At 36.2% G+C, this 22,658-nt stretch overlaps 1 protein-coding gene across 1 annotated transcript in view; it reads right to left on the reverse strand.

Moving 5' to 3' along the window:
* PDHX (pyruvate dehydrogenase complex component X) overlaps positions 1–22,658 on the reverse strand; it is a 74,048-nt gene that overhangs the window by 6,759 nt on the left and 44,631 nt on the right. Inside the window, exons 5-8 of the mRNA XM_060103565.1 lie at positions 22,361–22,459; positions 15,262–15,436; positions 13,266–13,413; positions 3,173–3,231 (exon numbers count right to left, since the gene is read on the reverse strand). Of these exons, the coding sequence (XP_059959548.1) occupies positions 3,173–3,231; positions 13,266–13,413; positions 15,262–15,436; positions 22,361–22,459 (481 nt within the window). The remainder of the gene's footprint in view (positions 1–3,172; positions 3,232–13,265; positions 13,414–15,261; positions 15,437–22,360; positions 22,460–22,658) is intronic.

Genomic DNA, 22,658 nt, shown 5'->3' on the forward strand with positions numbered 1-22,658 from the left:
CTTCATAAACATATGCTATATACTATATATGAGCATGTATATATTTAATATACATACAACTACACCGAGGATGAAAAAAACCAGAGGAGATGACTAAATGCCTGGAAACAGTGTGTATTGATAACATTGCCAGACATCACCGGAGAAAACGATGCTGAAAAACAGAAATCAAAAACTGATTTCTCTTCTCAAAAATTCACTGCTTTCTGCAGAGTAAGATCCAAGCCTCCCAGCATGTCATTTAAGCATGGCAATCCACAATTTGATTCCATCCAATCTAATTTTACTCCTGACCACTCCCCTAAGATGAATTTCCACTTTACTCAGGCTTCTCAGTCTTATGCTACACTCATTTCTATTTCACCACTGTTCAACTGCAATTTTCACTTCTTCTTTCAAGGCTTAACTCTTTCATTCAACAATGCCACTATGTCAAAATAATAAAGTCCCAATCTCCTAGAAGATTTTAAATTCTTCATGGACAATGAAGTAAAAGAAGAAAAGAAAAGAAAACAAACAAACCCTCACAAATGAAGAATGTCTGGCAAATAAATTTAATTAGAAAGTTATGTAACAAAAACCTCTAGGATAGGGCCTCCCTGGTGGCGCAAGTGGTTGAGAGTCCGCCTGCCGATGCAGGGGATACGGGTTCGTGCCCCGGTCTGGGAGGATCCCATATGCCGCGGAGTGGCTGGGCCCGTGAGCCATGGCCGCTGAGCCTGCGCGTCCGGAGCCTGCGCGTCCGGAGCCTGTGCTCCGCAACGGGGGAGGCCACAACAGTGAGAGGCCTGCATACCGCAAAAAAAAAAAAAAAACCTCTAGGATAAAGCCTAAATTGTATTCAAAGGAAAATTCATCTTAAACTTTCTTATTAATAAAAAATAATTATAATGAATTACACATTCAAGTTTTCTAACAAGATATTTCTAACCAAAATAAACCTAGGGAAATGAAGGAGGGAACACATAATGAAACAATGTAAAAGGAGTGATAAAGCTAATATGCAATAATAGAAGTGAGAGAGTTCAGAATAAACCCAGGCATTGAGGACATTAAAATAATTATAAGAAACAAATTCAAATAACTCTAGGCTAATAAGTTTAGAAATCCAGGTGAGATGAACGATTTCCTGGGAATATGTAAATTTCTAAAATTGATTCAAGAAAAAGCTGAGGGCCTCCCTGGTGGCGCAAGTGGTTGAGAGTCTGCCTGCCGATGCAGGGGATACGGGTTCGTGCCCCGGTCTGGGAGGATCCCATATGCCGCGGAGCGGCTGGGCCCATGAGCCATGGCCGCTGAGCCTGCGCGTCCGGAGCCTGCGCGTCCGGAGCCTGTGCTCCGCAACGGGGGAGGCCACAACAGTGAGAGGCCCGCATACCGCAAAAAAAAAAAAAAAAAAAAAAAAAAAAAAAAAAAAGAAAAAGCTGAAAACCAAACAGCTTGATAATTATAGGGGAAAAAAATGGGAAAGCTGCCAAAGCCCCTTCCTCAAAATAGAACTAGGCTCTGATATTTTTACTGGTGAATTCTATAAAACTTCAAGAAATACAAATCTTTGTAATACTGAAACAAGCACAGAGAAAGGAAAGGGAAAAATACAACCAAATTCATTTTATGAAGCAAATGATTTAGAAAAAAGAAAAGCCTGAAAAAGTGAGCACACAGTTTAAATTACACTTACTTACGGTTTCTGATACAAAATCGTAAAACGAAATCTTAACAAGTAGTTAATGGACCACTAGAGACTCACTTGAAGAAGGCAAGAATGATTCATGAGAAGACCGTTAATATAAATCAAAATATTATTTGGTCAAAAAAGAAAAACCATATGAACATTGAGATACCAAATGACTGAAAAGGCATGCCTTTAAAATTATCTATAGCTGTACTCTCCAAGAACTAAAAATAAATTCCTTATAAAAATACTTTAAATACAGCACTTAGTAAGCAGTGATGCAGAAAATAGCGTAGTTATAGAAAGAAGGCATGACAGCAAATGGTGCTGAGCAGGGATTCAGGAAGCCTGGGCTTTGGATTTACATCTCCAGTCGGACACCTCGCTGAACTGCAGGCTCTGATGTTCACCTGCCTTCCTGCCACCCCACTGGGATACTATGAGGCTTCCTGAACTTAACTTGTCCAAAACTGAAGTCTAGATTCCCTGCCTCAAACCTGCTCCTCTCCCACTCTTAGTACCTGGGAAATTCCATTCCTCCCACTGCTTGGACCAAAACCCTTGTCCTTCTTTCTCTCACATTCCACATCCAATCCACCAGCTAACCCTGGTGGTTCTGCCTTTGAAATGTAACCATTTCCACCCTTGCCTCTCCACAAGCTGAGTTCCACACAACGCAGCAGCAGGCTCTCCTTTTTCTTTTTAAAGTTTTAAGTCAGATCATGTTAATCCTTTGCTCAAAACCCTTCAAAGACTTCCTTCTCATTCGTAATAAAATTCCTCCTCCTTCCCATGGTCACCAAGGCCTCGTGTACTTCGGGACCCCCTTAGCCCCTCTCCCTCTTCTTTTATGTTTAATCTCATCTCTTACCCTCCTACTCTCACTAATTCCACTCCAGGCACACTTCATCCCCAGCACCATGTCTCTGGGTGACACGATCCACTCCTCACAGCCTCTGTGTTTGCTGTTCCCTCTGCCTGGAGCATCTTCTACCACATCTCTACATGGTTTTCTCCCTCTCTTTCCACAGGCCTTGTCTCAGTTATCATCCTGCCAGAGAAGCCTTCCTTGGCTAACTTTTGAAAAGAACACCTCTAGTTCTTCTGTTCCCTTAACCTGCTTTCTTTTTCTCCTCAGCACTTTCACTATCTGACATATATATTTGTTTGCCTCTCCCAACTAGAAATATAAGCCCCATGAGAGCATAAAATATGTAGGCTTTTGCTCACTACTATATCTCTAGTATTTAACACATGCTAGGGGATCAATTAGTATTTGTGGAATAAATGGTCTTTATTCTGCTGTAATTAGTTGTAAGCCTTTGTGATTCTCAGTTTCTCCATCTGCAAAACTGAGTGAGATTAAAAAACAGAATATTTTTAGCATTAAAATTATAAAGTTTTTTTCACTTAAAAATAAGGATTCTAGTTATTACATAAAATCCCAATTTGTGAGACTACTTTGGAAGCCAAAATTATCTGGGGTTTGCTACTTACTTTAAGGGTAACAGCTGCTGCCTTGATGATAAAATCGTTTACTGATACTTTGATGTCATCTGAAAGAAAAACAAGTGTATTAAAATTAGTGTTCATAATAAAACTTTTAAATTAACCATTATGATTTCAAACTTTTAAATTATGGACTGCACTGACAAACAATGATAAAAAATATTACAGGTTTTGTTCGCTTAGTCATGGTTCCTCTGAGTAGAAAAACTTGCATTACATGAGGTCCTGGATAAATAATATTAACCACGAATATAAAAGTTTTCTCCTGATCCTGATTACAGTTCTTTTAAACTGCTCAGATATCATACACAAAAACTTAAAAGATACATGACAACCATAATCAGAAAGAAAAGATCCAAGTCCCATGTCTTGAAAAAGACAAATGGTCTGTCCATGGCATAGTCAGGAAGTTTACAAGATGATTCATTTTTTTTCCACATCCTTTTCAAACGTCCATATTCTGTGTATTCTTTATAATACATGGATTATATTAGAACAGTGGTAGCTGTAGTCACTTTAAAGAAACAAACATAGATATATATATAGAGAGGGGATGTTCAGAAATTTCTTTTTACTAACAAAGTGTACAATGAAAAAATTTAAGATCACTGCATTAAGTAAGAGCTGCTTTTTAACTTAACAAAACAGGATATAGCAAATGCCAAAGATGAAGCAATGCTGGCGTGGGTCTTAATGCAATGCATAAAATGAGGTTCTCTGTCTAGTTTTATGGTGAATCCATTTAAATCAATTTTTTTCCAGTATAATGTTTTAAGATAAAGCTGGGGTCTCCTCCCTTCCCAAAGAGCTGATCTTAATGAAGGCATTTTGTTTATACCTCTGCTTTTCCCAGTGCATATGAAAGTGTTGAAAATGTAAACTACATTTGATTCTTTATTGCAAGGGCTTCTATAAAAAGACTTTAAGATCGGTATCTAGTCAGTTGATGGTATGTGGCAGGATACACAAATCCTGTTACTCTACTATGATGGAATTTTACATGAATGATATCTCATTCCAAAGGCATGCTAAGATTTCAGAAAGGGATTAGATGTATTACCATAAACCTAAACACCGTCAAACTGTCATGGTAACTGTCAGCTGCTCTTCTAATACACAGCTCTTACAATTCAGATTTCCAGAGACACAAACATTTTTGTTTGTTTAAAACTCCTTTGGGAGCAGAAAAACAAACAGATTTCCAGTGCTTAGAGACTTAATGATACCCACATACAGAAAATTTGGTCTGCATAAATTCAAACACGCAGACAGAATATTTTATGAGCACACTGTGCTTACCTCTCATGCCTCTCTCAGCCTCCTTCTCACTTTACCTACTATCCATAGGTGTCCACAATGAAGACTTCCCAAACCATTTACCAGCTGATGATTTCCAAATCTACTGCCCAAGTCCATAGTCCCCACTTAAAATTCCCTGCCCTCATCATACTCCTACATTTGACCACTTTCTTCATCTTGAAACACATTCTCTTTCTGACTTCTGTGTCACAGACTCTCCTAGTTTTATTCCACTCTCTGCTTACTTACTTTCAGTCCCTTTCTCTCAATGTTGACATCTCCCTAGGTGAGAACTTTCAGTTTGATACCATTTATATGATAATGATTCCTCCAAATTCTATCTTGAATCCTGGTGTATCTGGAGCTTCAGACTCATACACCCTCTTTCTCACATGACATTTTCTACTTACGTGTCTGATAGGCATCCCAAATCTAATATGTGCAAAGGAGGTTTTTTTCAAGTTCCTTTATTTTTAAATAAAATTTAAAACATACAGAAAAGGTTTTTTTTGCTTTTTTTTTTTTATTGTGGACATTTTCAAACATACAGAAAGACCACTGGTAACATTTATTAAGAAGAGAGTAGGAAATACATTGTCAGGGAATATCAAATATTCTCCTTTGCATATTGTTACAAAACAAAGTGTGGAACATACTTATAGAATGTTATATATTATAACCTTTAATGTGGGCCCTATGAAGACTCATCAAAAAATCCCTAATTGAAAGGACATACCAAACCTGGTCCATGCAAAGATACTACACTAATCCATACCTCCAATGAAATAGTACTGTTTCCTGCCTCATGAGAGGAAGGAACCAGGAAAAATTTTCCCACAATAACCTCTATATCATAACTAGCAAGTATGATTTGAAACCTGTAAGGGGAGCTTCCACGGTTAACTTTTTGAACATTGATCACTCTGTCTAAAATAGCTTTCCATTTAGTTCCTTGGACTATTAAAATCTGTCAGGTTTGAAAGCCTGTACCTATACTGATTTTTCAGTTCTGCTTTCACTTAGGATGTAGAAAGCCGTAAGAGAAAGTTGTGCCCATCCAAATAGGGTGGGAGGAAAAGCAACATAAACTACAAAATCATAACTTTCTTGAGCTTATTAGGGAGCTGAGGTTACATCTAAGCTTTACAATTATGTCTAACATTTATAATTAGAGTTCCAAGGAGAAAACACATGAAGCAGAAGATATAGTTAAAAATAACTGTATCTGGGAGTTTTCCAAAATTAATGAAAGACAACAAACCACAAATCCAAGAAGCTGAGAGAAACCCAGATAGGATAAATGCAATAGGGAAAAAACAAAAAACAAAACATGTTAGGCATATAATAGTCAAGCTGCTATTGGAGAAAATCTTGAAGGCAACCAGAGAGAAAGAAAACATCATATACAGGGAAACACAGATTAAGAATGGCAGCAGGTATTCTGCAAGTCAGAAGATAATGGAATGGTATCTTTAAGTAAAAATACTGGGGGAAAAAACCTGTTTACTCAAAATTCTATACCCAGCAAAAATATCTTTCAAAAATGAAGGAGACACACCCATTAGAATGACTACTATCAAAATCACAGAAATAAAAAGTGTTAGTGAGGATACAGAGCAACTGGGACCCTTGTGCACGGATGATAAGAATGTAAAATGATGCAGCCACAACAGAAAACAGTATGTTAGTTCCTCAAAAAGTTAGAGTTAGAATTACCATATGATTCAGCAGTAACACTTCTGGGGATATAACCAAAAGATCTGAAAGTAGAGATGCAAAGAGATATTTGTATATCCATGTTCACAGCAGCGTATTCATAAAAATCAAAAGGTGGAAGAAACCAAGTGTCCACTGACAGATAAATGAATACATAGAATGTGGTATATACATAAAATGGAATATCATTCAGTCTTAAAATGGAAGAAAATTCTAACATATGCTCATTGTGAATGAACCTTGAGAACAATATGCTAAGTGAAATAAGCCTGTCACAAAAGGACAAGTACTGTATGATTCCACTCAAATGAGATACAGAGTGGTCAAATTCATACAGACAGAGAGTAAAATAGTGGCTGCTAGAGGCTGAGGGGAAAGGGGAACAGGGAGTTACTGTTTAACAGGTACAGTGCTTCAGTTTTACACAATGAAGAGTTTTGTGAATATGCATGGTGGCAATGGCTGCACAACAATATGAATGTACTTAATACCCCAGAACTGTATACGTAAAAATGGTTAAGATGGTAAATTTTATGTTACGCATATCTTACCAGAATTCATAATTCAAGGTATGGAAAAAAAATGAAGGAGAAATAGACTTTTCCAGACAAAAACTGAAAGAATTTTTTGCCAGCCAACCTGTACCAAAAGAAACATTAAGAAAGTTCTTCAGGCAGAAGTATGATAGCAGATAGCTAGCACTCTGGTTCTGTACAAAGAAATGAAGAATGACAAAACTGGTAAAAATACATACAAGTATAAAAAGACATTTTTCCCCTCATTTTTAAAACTTTAAAATATAGTTGATTTGCTAAAGTAAAAAAAAAATTATACATATATTCTGCTGACATCATATGTAGAAGTAAAGCATAAGAATAACAGCATAAAGGATGAGGGAGGGAATACAGGCATACTGTAAGGTGCTTACATTATACATGAGGTAGTGCAATAAAAATATGAAGGTAGATGTGATAAAGAATTATACTGTAAACCCTAAAGGAACCACAAAAATAAATAAACACGAATAAATAAATAAATAATGAGGGAGAGGAGAGAGAGTAAAAAGAGAGAAATAAAATGGAATCATAAATAAACAAGTAATCCAAAATGAGATAAGAAACAGGAAAAACAGGAAGAATGATGGGACAAAAACAAAGGACAATAAATGGTACGAAAGAAAATTTTACAAAGGAAAAACAAAGAACAAATCATTAAATGTGAATAGTTTAAATCTTAATAAAAAGACAGAAACCACAGGATTGGATTAAAAAAGTGAGAACCGATTATATGCTGTCTGCAAGGAACCATCTAAATACAGGCATACCTCATTTTATCGTGCTTTGCTTTACTGCCCTTTGCAGATATTGTGGTGTTTGTTTTTTTTTTTAACAAATTGAAGGTTTGTGGCAACCCTGCTTCAAGGAAGTCTACTGGTGCCATTTTCTCAACAGCATTTGCTCACTTCATGTCTCTGTGTCATATTTTGGTGATTCTCTCAATATTTCAAACTTTTTCATTATTACTATATTTGTTATGGTGATCTGAGATCAGTGATCTTTGATGTTACTATTGTAATTGTTTCGGGGTGCCACGAACCACACACATAGAAGAAAGTGAACTTAATTGATAAATATTTGCGTGTGTTCTGACTACTCCACTGACTGTTCCCCTGTCTCTCCCCCTTTCCTCAGGTCTCTTTATTCCCTGAGATTCAACAATGTTGAAATTAGGCCAATTAATAACCATACAATGGCCTCTAAGTGCTCAAGTGAAAGGAAGAGTCACACATCTCTCACTTTAAATCAAGAGCAAAAAGTGATCAAGCTTCGTGAGGAAGGCATGTTGAAAGACAAGGTAGGCCGAAGGCTAGGCCTCTAGTGCTGAACAATTAGCCAAGTTGCAAATGAATGCAAAGGAAAAGTTCTTGAAGGAAATTAAAAGTGCTGCTCCAGAGAACACATGAATGATAAGAAAGCAAAACAGCCTTATTGCTGATAGGAAGAAAGTTTGAGTAGTCTGGATAGAAGATCAAACCAGCCACAACATTCCCTTAAGCCAAAGCCCAATCCAGAGCGAGGCCCTAACTCTTCAATTCTGTGAAGGCTGAGAGAGGTGAGGAAGCTGCAGAGGAAAGTCTGAAGCCAGCAGAGGTTGGTTCATGAGGTTTAAGGAAACAGCCATCTCTATAACATAAAGGTGCAGGGTGAAGCAGCAAGTGCTGGTGTAGAAGCTGTAGCAAGTTATCCAGAGGATCTAGCTAAGAACATTAAGGAAGATGGCTACATTAAACCACAGATTTTCAATGTAGATGAAACAGCCTTCTATTGAAAGATGTCATCTAAGACTTCATAGCTAGAGAAGAGTCAGTGCTGGACTCAAAACTTCAAAGGATAGGCTGACTCTCTGGTTAGGCAGCTGGTGACTTTAAGTTGAAGCCAGGGCTCATTTACCATTCCGAAAATCCTAGGGCCCTTAAGAATTATGCTAAATCTACTCTGTCTGTGCTCTATAAATGGAACAAAAAAGCCTGTATGACAGCATACAGTTTACATACTGTTTACAGAACAGTTTACTGAATATTTTAAGCTCCCTGTGGAGACCTACTGCTCAGAAAAAAAGATGCATTTTAAAATATGATTGCTCGCTGACAAGGCACCACGTCACCCAAGAGCTCTGACGGAGATGTACAACAAGATTAATGTTGTTTTCATGCCTGCTAACAATCAATTATGCAGCCCGTGGATCAAACATAATTTGGACTTTCAAGTCCTTGTAAGAAATACATTTCATACGGCTACAGCTGCCATATATAGTGATTCCTCTGATGGACTCGGGCAAAGTAGGTTGAAAAACTTTGGAAAGGATTCACTACTCTAGCTGCCATTAAGAACATTTGTAATTCACAGAAAGAGGTCAAAATATCAACATTAGCAGGAGTTTGGAAGTTGATTCCAATCCTCATGAATGACTTTGAGGGTTCAAGACTTCAGTGGAGGAAGTAACTGCAGATGTGGTAGAAACAGCAAGAAAACTAGAAGTAGAACCTGAAGATATGACTGAATTGCTGTAATCTCATGATAAAACTTGAACAGATGAGGAGTTGCTTTTTATTGATAAGGAAGGAAAGTGGTTTCTTGAGATGGAATCTACTGGTGAAGATGCTGTGAAGACTGTAGAAATGACAACAAAGGATTCAGAATATTACATAAACTTAGTTGATAAGCAGCAGCAGGGTTTGAGAAGACTGACTCCGCTTTTGAAAAAAGCTCCACTGTAGACAAAATGCTATCAAACAGCATCGCTGCTACATAGAGTCGTTTGTGAGAGGAGAGTCAGTCAATCAATGCAGCAAACTTCAATGCTGTCTTATTCTTTTAAAAATGCCCACAGCCACCCCACCCTTCAGCAACTCCCACCCTGATCAGTCCACAGCACTCAACATCAAGGCAAGACCCTCCACCAGCTGAAGGCTCAGATGGTGGTTAGCATTTTCAGCAATAAAGTATTGTTAGACATAATGCTACTGCACACTTAACAGACTATAGTATAGCGTAACATTACTTTTATATACACAGGAAAATCCCCCCCAAAAAAGTGTGACTTGCTTTATTGAAATATTTGCTTTATTGTGGTGGTCTGGAACTGAACTCATGATATCTGTGAGGTATAAAGATACACATACATTCAGAGTAAAAAGATCTAAAAAGACATAACATAAAAACATGAATCAGAGAAATCTGGAATGCCTATACAAATATCAGGCAAAGGAGGTTTGAGGCTAAGGAATAGTATACCAGGAACAGACAGGACATTACATGATGGGTCTATTCACCAAGAAAACATAAAAATCCTAAATGTGTATATGCCTAATAACAGACCTTCAAAATACATGAAGCAAAAACTGATAAAAACTAAGAGAGGAAACAGACAAATCTACAATTATAATTAGGGATTTTAATGCTCCTCTATCAAGAATTAATAAAACAAAGAGGAAATCAGTAAGTTTACAGAAGGTAAGAAAAATAGTATCAACCAACTTCACCTAACCAACATTCATAAAACACTCCTCAAAAGTAGACCACACGTTCTTTTCAAGGACACTAACCTTTGTGCTCCATTGCCTGTGCTTAGTCGTGCTGGCTCTGCACCTTTGTAAAAGAATACTGCCTATAGCCTGAAATATACATAATAGCCCTTTCTTTTTTTTTTTTTCCATTTTTTTTATTAGTTTCTGCTTTATAACAAAGTGAATCAGTCATACATATACATCTGTTCCCACATCCCCTCCCTCATGCATCTAATAGCCTTTTCTTAATGCTCTGCCCACAGAGGCTTGAACTTTTAAAGGTGTAACACTTTTTCATTCACATAGAGATAAAAAGTTGCAGAGCAGAAACCAATTGCTTTGTTGGAGGTTTACAGAAACATTGTGACCAGACCCACCCTGGCACTGTAAGAACAAAGGATTCCAGCACCAAAAAGACTGCAACAACCAGTCACATCCTCTACCCTTTTAGTATAAAAGAAGCCTGAATTCTAACTCGGGTAAGATGGTTCTTTGGGACACAGTCTGCCATCTTCTTGGTCTGCTGGCTTTCTGAATAAAGTGCTATTACTTGCCCTAACATCTCTTCTCTCAATTTATTGGCCTGTTGTGCAGTGAGCAGTATGAGCTTGGACCAGGTAACATTATGACTACAAAATAAGTCTCAACAAACTTAAAAAGATTTAAATCATACAAAGTGTGCTCTCTAAACACAGTGGAGTTAAACTAGAAATCATAAAAGAAAGAAAACCGAAAAGTCCCTAAATATTTGGAAATTAAACTTATACTTCTAAATAACTGATTAATTAAAGAAGAAATCACAAGGGAAATTCGAAAACATCTTCAATTGAGTAGGAAGGAAAATAAAACATGCCAAAATTTATGGGATACAAGCTGAAGCACTGCTTAAAGGGAACTTAAAAGTATCATATGCTTATGTTAGAAATAAAGTTTATTATATTATATTGACATCAATTTTCACCTTAAGAAACTCGGGGAAAAAAGGGCAAATTAAACCCAAAGCAAATAGAAAAAATGAAATAATAAAGATGAGTGTAAAAATTAATAAAAACAAAACTATAGAAATAGAAAAAGTTAGTAAAATCAAATAACTGATTCTTTGAAGAGATCAATAAAATTGATAAACCTCTAGCCAGACTGACCAAGAAAGTTAGAAGACAATTTACTCATATAAAAAATGGTAATCTCACTTCATTTACAGTCATCCCTCCATATCTGAGGGGAACTGGTTTCAGGACACCACTTGGATACCAAAATCCAAGAATGTTCAAGTCCCTTGCATGAAATGGTGTAGTATTTGCATATAGCCTTCATGCATCCTCCCGTAAACTTTAAATCTCTAGAATACTGGTAATACTTAATATGATGTAAATGCTATGTGAACAGTTACCAGTGCATGGCAAATTCAGGTTCTGCTTTTTGGAACTTTCAGGAATTTAAAAAATATATGGTTGGTTTAATTCACAGATGCAGAAGCTGTGAATATGAACGGCCAACTGTATACATAGATGTTAAATGTATAATAAGGTAATATGATCAACTTAATGCCAATAAATTTGATAACTTAGAAGACATAAACAAATTCCTTGAAAAACGCAAACTACCAAAGGTCATTCAGGAAAAAATAATAACTCTTAATCTATTTTAAAAGTTGAGGGCCTCCCTGGTGGCGCAGTGGTTAAGAGTCCGCCTGCCGATGCAGGGGATACGGGTTCGTGCCCCGGTCTGGGAGGATCCCATATGCCGCGGAGCGGCTGGGCCCGTGAGCCATGGCCGCTGGGCCTGCGCATCCGGAGCCTGTGCTCCGCAACGGGAGAGGCCACAACAGTGAGAGGCCCACATACCGCAAAAATCAAAAAAAAAAAAAAAAAAAAAAAAAAAAGTTGAATTTGTAGTTAAAAATCCCCATAAAGAAAACGGCAGCCCTAAAAAACTTCATTGGTAAATTCTACCGAACAATTAAAAAACAAGTAAAACCAATTCTACTCAAACTCTTCCAGAAAATAAAGGAGTAAGAAACATTTCCCAACTTATTCTGTGATAACAAACCCAGTAAAAAAAAAACTCAATAAAAGAAAAACGACAGATCAGTATTTCTCATGTGCACAGGTGTAAAGATTCTTAGCTAAATTTTAGAAAATGGGATCAAGCAATATATGAGAAAATTTTTAATGATTAAATGAATTTTAATCTCACTTACTAATGAGGAATCACTCATGTAAACAAAGGTGATTCAACATTTGAAATCAACCAATGTAATTCATCATATTAACAAGGAAAGAAAAGATTATTTCACAGGATACACAAAAAGTATTTTAAAAAACTTAACATCCATTCATGCTTAAAATTCTTGGCAAATTAGGAATACAAATTTCTTCAACATGAAGAAGGGAATCTTCCAAAAAATCAACAGCTAACATTAAAGACTGAATGCTTTCCCCCAAGATCAAGAACAAGGCAAGAATGTTTGCTTTTATCACATACTGATCACTGTAACAGAGGTCCTAGACAGTGCAATAAGGCAAGAAAATGAAATAAAGCCATACAGATTGGAAAGAAAAAAGTAAAACATCAGATCATTCTAAAAATTTATATGTCTCTTAGCAACCTTAGTTTTAATAGATTTGGAGAAGGAACATTACAAATTTAATAACATGAAAGTACATTTTGAAGAGGAACTAAAAATTAAAATGTATAAAGAGTGATATCTAAGATATATTTACAATCTAAAACATTCTTAAATCAGTTTAGGATTTTATGCTTTCTAAAATGTTAAGAACTGCTTCTTCACATATCATACCAAAATGTATGACGTATTCAATACTATGGAACCAATTTATTTCTTATAGGAAAAGAGAACCAATTCTCTTCTAGTGCTAAAATATGCACAGATGATGAAACTGACGGAAAAAGCTACACAATGTGCATTTCATAAATAAAGGATCTCATAATAGTTAGTTTAGCATGTGTATTACATTAAATAAACTCAACTTTACTAACCTCTGACCAGATTTTGCCTAACCTTTAAAACAGCTCCAAGGTCACAGTCAGTAGTAGCATATGCATGAGGTACAGTACGTTTAGATTCAGTTAACCTCTTGGCAATAACTCTTCTAATATTGCTAGTAGGGATTTCAGTGAACGTGCCCTGCAAAGAATAACATGTCTATTAAACCATAAATAGAATTGGAAAAAACAAGCAAACAAACTGTAACTGAAATCTAGTCTCAATGACCTAACTTATGAAAATAAAGATTAATACAGTAAAACTGTTATGAAAAATTCTTAGTATAAGAAGAAATATAAGAAATCTGAGGAATTTTAACTTTATAGCATATGACTGTAGAAAAAAAGCAGAAAAATTCATGTTTCAGTTGTGAATGGAACGTCTATGTTACCATGTTTAAGATGATTAAAAAGAAATGTACCGGGCTTCCCTGGTGGCGCAGTGGTTGAGAGTCCGCCTGCCGATGCAGGGGACATGGGTTCGTGCCCTGGTCCGGGAAGATCCCACGTGCCGCGGAGCGGCTGGGCCCGTGAGCCATGGCCGTTGGGCCTGTGCGTCCGGAGCCTGTGCTCCGCAACGGGAGAGGCCACAACAGTGAGACGCCCGCATACCGCAAAAAAAAAAAAAAAAAAAAAAAAAAAAGAAATGTACCAAATCATGAATAAACCCCTCACGGGTGTGCTTACTGAGATATCACCTACAAGCCTGTAAGTAGCTTCTGTTACAAACATCACTTCTTAATAAAACTCAAAGCAATCAATAAATCAACAATTACAGGCAATTTTTACTTATAAAAATGGCATACATGAGAAAAAGGTAATCCAAAATACTAGATAATCTGCCAAATTATTTCTATCTTGGTTTGTAATTAAAAATAAAAAATCACATGAGCATCTTATTTCCAAGAAACTCATAAACTATGAACAGGATAATAAAATCTTCCTGTAACTTTACTGTAGCTTTTCCATTCTGTTCCTTGAACCTCTAACAAAAACATGATGGACCTTAAATTTCGTCTAATTCCTTCTTTGTCCTTCACTCCATTCTGGGACTGGATTACGATCACTTAGGATAATACAAATCAGCCAAAAGTACAGCTGACTTCTTTTTTTATAAATGCTTTCTGTGGGAATTAAACATCTTATGTTAGCAAAATACTTGATCAAATAAAATAAATGCTGTCTACATACTGTAAGAATTTTAAAGGTTTATCTTTCAAATTTGAATAACTTACTTTTTAAAGAAATAAGATCTGATTACTCATAAACTTTTGTGTATGTAGCCACAAATCATTAATCTACATTTAAAAAATCTGTTTCTCATGAAACTTGTACTGTTTTTAATTCTTTTAAAATACTATATTGGAATATATTTCTCCATCAGAAAAAGCAGTGTAGGTTTATTTATTTATTTATTTCAGTGCCCACTCAGCTTTAAACAAACCTGATTATCCTGCATTTCTTCTGATGGGAAGCAAATGACATAAAAGGTACTAAGAAAGGGAGACAGAGGTAAAATGGAGTAATTTGAAAACAAAAAAGGGCTATTATATGTATCCAAGAAGGAAAGAATGATTAGCTATACAATCTCTATAGTTCTTCACAGTAAGACTATCAACTCCCTTAGTCAAAAAATAAAACATATCCACAAAAGGGAGCTGGTGTCAGCTACCAATTATTAGTATCACACCCAAGAAAAAAAAAGACATGAAAAGTATCACGATTATAGAGCATATATACATGGCACTGACATTGTGGAACTTGTGGCAAATTTAAATTGAATCATAATTCTATTTGGAAGTTAGCACTGTACAAACAAATCTGGTTTATGGAAATGTGCAAAACAAAACATTTAGCGAATTTCTGTCTTCATCACTTTGAGCTACTACTATAATGGACTGGTAAAAGAACTCATGAAACATAGAGTAATGGTTCTTATTTCCTCTCTCACTTAAACCTGAAAAATAAAAATCTACTCAGATGACATTACCGCTACATTAGGCTGTCCAGGAGTTGATACTGGAGGGATCATTGGCCGGGGATAAGATGGCCTGGCTGTGGCCGGTGGGGGTAAAGACGCTGTGGGAATGGTTGGCAGGGCTGGGGTGGGTCTGGATTCAGTGATCTTGCCCATCTGTTTCAACTGGACCAGTTTGAGAGCATCCCTGGAGATAAGAAGGGAGTTAGATACCATGATTAGCAACCAGGAATATAAGAACTTTCAGAAAATGGAGGCCAGATGTGAAGGGGAAATGAAGAAATATACTAATGTCAAGGCTATAACGCAAAACGATTTGAGCTAGACAAGAAAATCTTGTCTCTTACCTGTTCTACTGATTCATATTTATCCAATGGCTACAATATTTGCACATTTTAAAAACAAAACAACAAACAGATTTTATCAAAGCATTGGGTGTAGACAGTTATTTTTTAAAGGAAAATCAGTCTTTTTTTCTGGGGGCGGTGTCTTTTGGTAGATGAGCAATTCATAAATTAAGCCATACCCTTATTCATGGTATTTGTGAAATAATTTTCATATAGCATTCAGAAAGTGTCAAGCTTACTGTACCTATGACTTTCATTAGAATATTTACTAAAGCATTGTTTATCCTGGTGCAAATTAGCTTGTTTATGGCCAGAAAATCATACCTCAAATGCTATCAGCACAATCTAATGTAATAAACCTAACCCATAGCAGCATTTGGAATGAAAAATAACTAAACAAGTAACAGACTTGCCTTTGTATTACTCTGCAAAACAAAGGTGTCTTTGTTTATTAAAAGGATATAATTAGGCTACTATTCAAACTCTCAATCCATTCGAAGTTACAGTGGTATAAAGTCATGTACTTCCTTAAACAAAACAGCTTTTTCAAAAATTTTAATCTGACAATTCTAAAGTACTTAAAAATGTTTTATATTAAAAATGTTTTAAATCTAAAAATTTTTCAAATGAAAAAGGTTTTACATAATCTAAAAACAACTTCAGGGTAACACAAATCTAAAGGCAAATCATATTTTTAAAATTTCTTAAACACAGTTAATGATTTGATATTATCACATACCAGGCAGAACTCTGAGATGGCCCCAATATTCCTGTTCCTGGTGTACATACCCCATATAATCTCTCTTGAGTGTGGGTGGGCCTGTGAATATGATGGATGTCACTCCCATGATTAGGTGACATTACATGACAAAGGTGATGGATTTTGTAGACATAATTAAGGTCCCAAAGCAGTTGACACTGAGTTAATCAAAAGGCAAACTATCCTGAAAGGGTCAGACATATCAGATAAGTTCTTTAAAAGGAACAGGGAATTCCTAAAAGAAGAAATTTGAACGGCGATTCTCCTGCTTGCATTGGAGAAGCAAACAGGCATTTATGAACTGTCTATGGAGGTGACCTCGTGGCAAAGACCTGAAGGAGGCCTCCAGGAGGTGATAGCAATCCTTGGATGACAGCAAGCAAGAAAACAGGGCACAGAGTCCTACTACCCCAAGGAACTGAATTCTGCCAACAACCATGTGAACCTGGAAGAGTGCTCCAACCTTCAGATGAGACCCTAGACCTGGCTGACACCTTGATTTCAGCCTTGTGAGACCATGAGCTGGAAACCCAGCCGTGATGGACCAGGACTTCTGACCCACAGCACTGTTAGATAATAAGTGGGTATTGCTTTAAGCTACTAAGTTTGTTGCAATTTGTCATGCAGCAATAGAAAATTGACACAGGCAGGAATGCCCTAGCTTGGCGAGGCATCATGGGAGGGATCTCCCAATATGTACTGGTACATTTTTAAGGAAGGAGAGTCTATGATTTTTATATCAGGTCCAGAAAGGGATACATAAACTTAACATTAAGTGCAAGTAAGTCACTTGTTTCAAAATTAAAGATCTGACATTTAAGATAAGAGGTCAGACTGACAAAGAAATCTTAAAGGTTGTATCATCCTTGATCTTTAATTACTAAAAGAGGGAATAAAAGTGGAAAAGTGAGCCTCTTGTGTATGTACTGTGGTTATGTTAATGTAATCTTACACCAGCCATGTGAGGGAGGTATTATTACTCCCACTTTATAAATGAGTAAGTAGGTTCAAAGAGGTAAAATTCCATTTCTAAGTCAGTAGTTCTCAAGCACCTACTCTACTGTAGGTGTTGAAAATATAATGTTAAAACACTTCCCAACAAGGAGTGTTATTCTATAGGAGAGTCATACATTAATTAAGTAAACAAATGAATAGATAGTGAAGAAAATAAAGCAGAGTAATGAGATTGAGAGCCATGAGTGAGAGGAGGTGTTACTTTAAAACAGGGCAGTGAGGGAAGGCCTGAAGAAATAATATTTCTGTGGACGGACATGAAGGAGCAAGTCTCAAGAACAGCTGGGAAAAGCATGTTTCTAAGCAGAGAACAGCAAGTGTAAAGGCAGGGAAATTAGGGCTTCTAAGAACAGAAGGAAGCCCAGCATAGAAGGAGGGCAGTGAACAAAGTGGAGAGGGTTTAAAGATGAAGCTGAAGAGGTAGACAGCTAGGAGCTGCCAGGGCTGGGACCAAACCTGGGTATGGCCAACTCCAAAGCCTGTGTATTTCCTACTACCTTTCTAATACCTGTGCAGAGTATGCCAATTAAACTAGGCAGAGTCGGAAGAATTTTTTCTCAGAAGAAAAGGCTAGAATAGAATTTATCTATTCTATTAGATTAACATATCTCAGATTAACAGCAATTCCGTGATTGAATGAAGAATAGTTATCTACCCAGTTTGAAGTAGCTAAAAGTAGGACCTCCAGACAAAGGCCCTTCACCCACCGCACAAAAAGTAACAGGAACATAACTGGAGGCAAGGCTGGTTCTCTAAGGATGAGCCACAAACCTGATGGTAACGGCAGAAAGACTGAGTGTCCTGGGGAATGAGCTTATGTGCTCTTAAGGCTTTTTAACACCAAGCTTACTCCTATTTGAAAGTTAATTTTAAATTTACTTATGATATTTATAACCCAAAGCACCATTTTTCCAGTTAATTGTGATAACATTTACATGTGAAGTAAACGACTGCCCTACAATTCCTGGGGATTTATGTCATGAGTCAAAACCTTGGCCACATAGATAAAAGTGTGAGCATTGATATAAGATAAGGCCTTTTGTTTTAGAAAAATGCCTTCAACAAAAGATATTTAGCATTTAAGAGCTGTTACAAGCCACAATCTAACATTACTAGTCCCCTTTCATCATATAAGGTAATTAAATACACCTCTCTAACAAAATCTATTATTAATCTGGGTTTTAAAGTTTAGCATCAGGATGGCATATACAAAACACATTGATTTCTTTATACAGGGATCACTAGTGTACCCTCAGTAATCGGTTAAAAACCAACAAACCAACAAACAACAACAGAAAACAATGAACACTTGAGGAGACTAAAAAAATCTAAAATAATGCCTGAATACATTCTACTTAAAGGTTGGTCACACTAAATAGACATATTCTTATTTCACTATCAGCATTACTATTACTTACTATTTTTATCAAGAAAAGGCAGTTTAGGTTCATCCCTAAAAGTAAGTAGGAGTCATCAATCATAAACAAGCAGAAAATCAATTCTGGCCATGGGCTCACAGTAAACTTTTATTGCTGATTTTACACTTATATACCTCATAAAGTATGAATGTTAATTATTGTTTAATAACAGCCAATAATTTAGTTTCTGTAATGCAGAGAATGATTTCTAATGATTTCTGTCCCTTAAGTAATTAATCAGTCTAAGCTTGAAGAATCAGGTAGATATTAAAAGCTATAAAAATTAGAGAAAATCTGATACACCATTCACTTCTGCTTTGGGCATTCACTTAAGGCAGAACCTTCTCTACCAGATCCCTTAAGTCATTTGGGTGTGCTAAGAAGTAGTTTTAAAAAGAAGTAACACTGAAAACATACTAGACATGACTGTCATGCCTACTATATTTGTGATGCTGTGATACGAACACAAACATTAGCTACAAGTATGACTTAAGACGTAGATATGCCAAAGAAGTTAGGCTATAGGCCAAGAACCTCCAACAGTGTCCCTGGCACTTGTTTTCCTAAAACAGTTACATGTACCGGCAAAGCAAAGTCTACATGTTTTTGCACAACATACACTCTGAGCAATATGCTTGCTTTCATGCAACATTAAAATAGCAAACGTGACACTTATGGTTTTCTTCATAAACACAATGGGTCAGAGACACCTCCTCAGCTGTTGCAACTGACTTTTCTCTTCTACTTGCACATTTAGTTGACAAGGTAAGAAGGAAGGATGTCTCTCATTATTTCAAGAATGTGTGCTAAGGTATTTGGGGCACAGCTTATGCTGAAGGCTGCAATTTGTCAATCTTACCAGAAGATGACATTTCTGTAGATGACACGAGGACAAATTTTTTTCCAAAGCTCACCTCAGTGTTTACCTTAAAACAAGGTATCTTTAGTAGTATACAAAGTAAATATTCTCAACAATGCATGCTTTAAGGATCCACTTTCCTCATGAAATCTTTTGTAATACGTCATATTTTAAAGACCGAAGGTTGACCCTCTTATGGTAGGGAGTTAAAGGACTGGGTAATAGGCAGACAAAGATAGCAAAGATATCAAAAACATAACTCTGTAATAGTGCTTCCTTAGGGTATCCAAGAAGAGAACACCATTCTGTCCTCCTTAGGAGATGTCAGACGACTATGATCACTTTCAACTTGGGTTTAAAAAAGATACTTGTTCACCGTATATGTATTAAGCACATACGGAAAGAGAAGGGAAAGAAAAAGAAAACTCTACTTCTTTACCCCACTGCTGTCACACCACTGATCTGCCCTCTAAACGGTCACTAATCACCAACTTCAAGAGCCTTTTCTCAGATCCCTTCCTCCTTGACTTATATCCATCTCCTAGATATCCTCCAACACAGAAATTTTTGCCTTCTAAAATGTTTACCTACTGATGATCTCAACTGTAACTATCACTTTATTACCTATCAAACCTACCTCTCTAGTACCAAACTATCTCCCAAGATGCATCTTCACCTCACTGCTTCTAATATTTGGAATCTGGTTTGTCAGCACTGACAATAAGCTTCAAACCAAACACATTAGTTATTCCACCAAGACAAATGCTTCCGCAAATCCCTTGTTTCTACTTATGGGGCCAAAATGTCATCACCTGGAACAGATTCCCAAGTTCTTCCCTTGACTCGTTGCTATCCTGGTCTGTGCTCTACATTCTATCCTTTACAGGCTTCTGGATTTTCTCCTTATAATGCGGTATCCATCAGTGATCTCTCTTTTACGTTCCTACCCACATTCGAGTATTCATTCTCTCTTAGCTAGACTACTTTATGAGCCGATTAATTTACCTCCTTACCTCAAGTCTTTTTCTGCTCCAATTTATCTTTCACAAATTTGCAAAATTGATCTAAGTTACATCTATGATTATTTTACATTTCACCAAATCTTCAACAATTAATGAATTAAATATAGACTCTTTATCTTATCCCTCAGATATATATGGGTAAGTCTACCATGATATAAAGAAAGTTGTTTTCTCCCACTTTTACAGAGACTTTTTCATACGGTATGGACTGGTAGAAGATTAACAAAATTAAGATACAAGTAGTATATACTAAATAAGGATTAATGTGGGGAAAAAACTAGGCTTAACTACCTATCAGGATTCTTTATTTTAATTTTTTATGGCTAAGTGAAACTTTTAAGTCTTTTAATTAAAAATCCAGTCCAGGATGTTGCCTTTCAGCCAGGGGTCAGAATAGCTGATTTCCAACTCATGTGAGTATGTTGGCACAAACTTCACAGTATATGTTTAAGAAAACCACACACACCTGTCTGATTAACAAATCAGTAAGGCTGAAGTACAGATAAATGAGGATATCTAAGAATTAAAGTGTATTGCTTTCGTTAAAAGAAATATCCAACAATAAACCAATGCTTTAATGAAGAGTAAAATAATCCAATGAAAAGAGAGAAAAGTCACCTGGTCTGCCACTTAATAATTTCATAACTTAGCTCTACCTCAACTTGTAAAAATTTCTGGCCAATATTACTGATCACTTTTATCAATAGTAGATAAACAGGGAATAAGCATATTGCTTTAAAACATTAACTCAATTTGAAAATTTAATATTACTCTAGTAGAAATGTGGCAGACACCTCTATAGCAATTTCACATTAGTTCATATGCCTATTTGATTAACCTTTGTCTTCCTCACCAGACTAATTTTCAATAGAGCAGGGGTCATCTGTTTTAACACATTCTTGAAAGACACAAAAGTTAAACAAATAGAAACACATAGGTTCTTGAATAGGAAGACTCAACATCATAAAGATGTCACTTCTCCCAAAGTTAATTTAAAATGTGATACAATCCCAATAAAAAGAACATAGGCTTCCTGCCCAACCCCACCAGTAGGGCTAGACAAATTGTTTAAAATTCATTTGGAAGAATAGTAAAATAAAAATAAACCAAGAAAACTGGTTTACTGAAAAACAAGAGCAACGATAGCTCTATCAGACTTTAAAGCTTACTATAAAATATTTCTAATTAGGAGTGTGGTCCTAAAAAAGTGAGGTACTAATTCACAGACAGACTGATCAATGGAATAGAAAAGAAAATCTAAAATGAGACCCAACTGCATATGGAAATTGCTTTAATCATACACATGAGCAAAATCCAAATGGGTTAAGAATGAAATTTTTTCTTAAACTATGCTTCAGAAATTTAAATGTGATTGCATGATTATTTCATACAAACTTAAAAACAATATAAAGATTCACCATTCTGCACTCTAATTTTCTCCATTTATCATCATTTCTAAGGTTCTGGCTTAGTTATCAAATTAGAACTGTTTTTCAGTAATGCTGCAATTATTCAAAAAACAACCCTTGCATAAAATACATTTTATGCCGACAAAAGCAATTAAAAGTACAAAAGAACAGTGTATTTCCTTTTAAATCTTAACAGTGAATAAGCCCTTCTTTAAATACTTTTCAGAAAAAGATGATCATGATAAATAATGGAACTGGTTATTACAAAAAGTACACACATACTCTTTAGTGAATATCCCCCGAGGGCCAGTGGCTGTGCCCTGGTTAGCATCCAGTGAGTGTTTTTCCAGAATATTGCGGGCAGCTGGACTTAAACGGAACCTAAAGAAAACATGAAAATTAATGGAACCAATTAACACTTATATTTCATTCAAATATCTCTAAATGTCCACAGTTTTGCTGATAATTAGAAAAATTGAAACATAATAGAGCTAAAATGACTCCCATAGATAGTGACAGTCAAATAAATTAATCTGTACTAACCTGGTTTACTTTACTATGAAAACATTTTCATACAAAT

Source organism: Mesoplodon densirostris, chromosome 7 (genome assembly GCF_025265405.1).
Source record: "Mesoplodon densirostris isolate mMesDen1 chromosome 7, mMesDen1 primary haplotype, whole genome shotgun sequence".
NCBI lineage: Eukaryota > Metazoa > Chordata > Mammalia > Artiodactyla > Ziphiidae > Mesoplodon > Mesoplodon densirostris.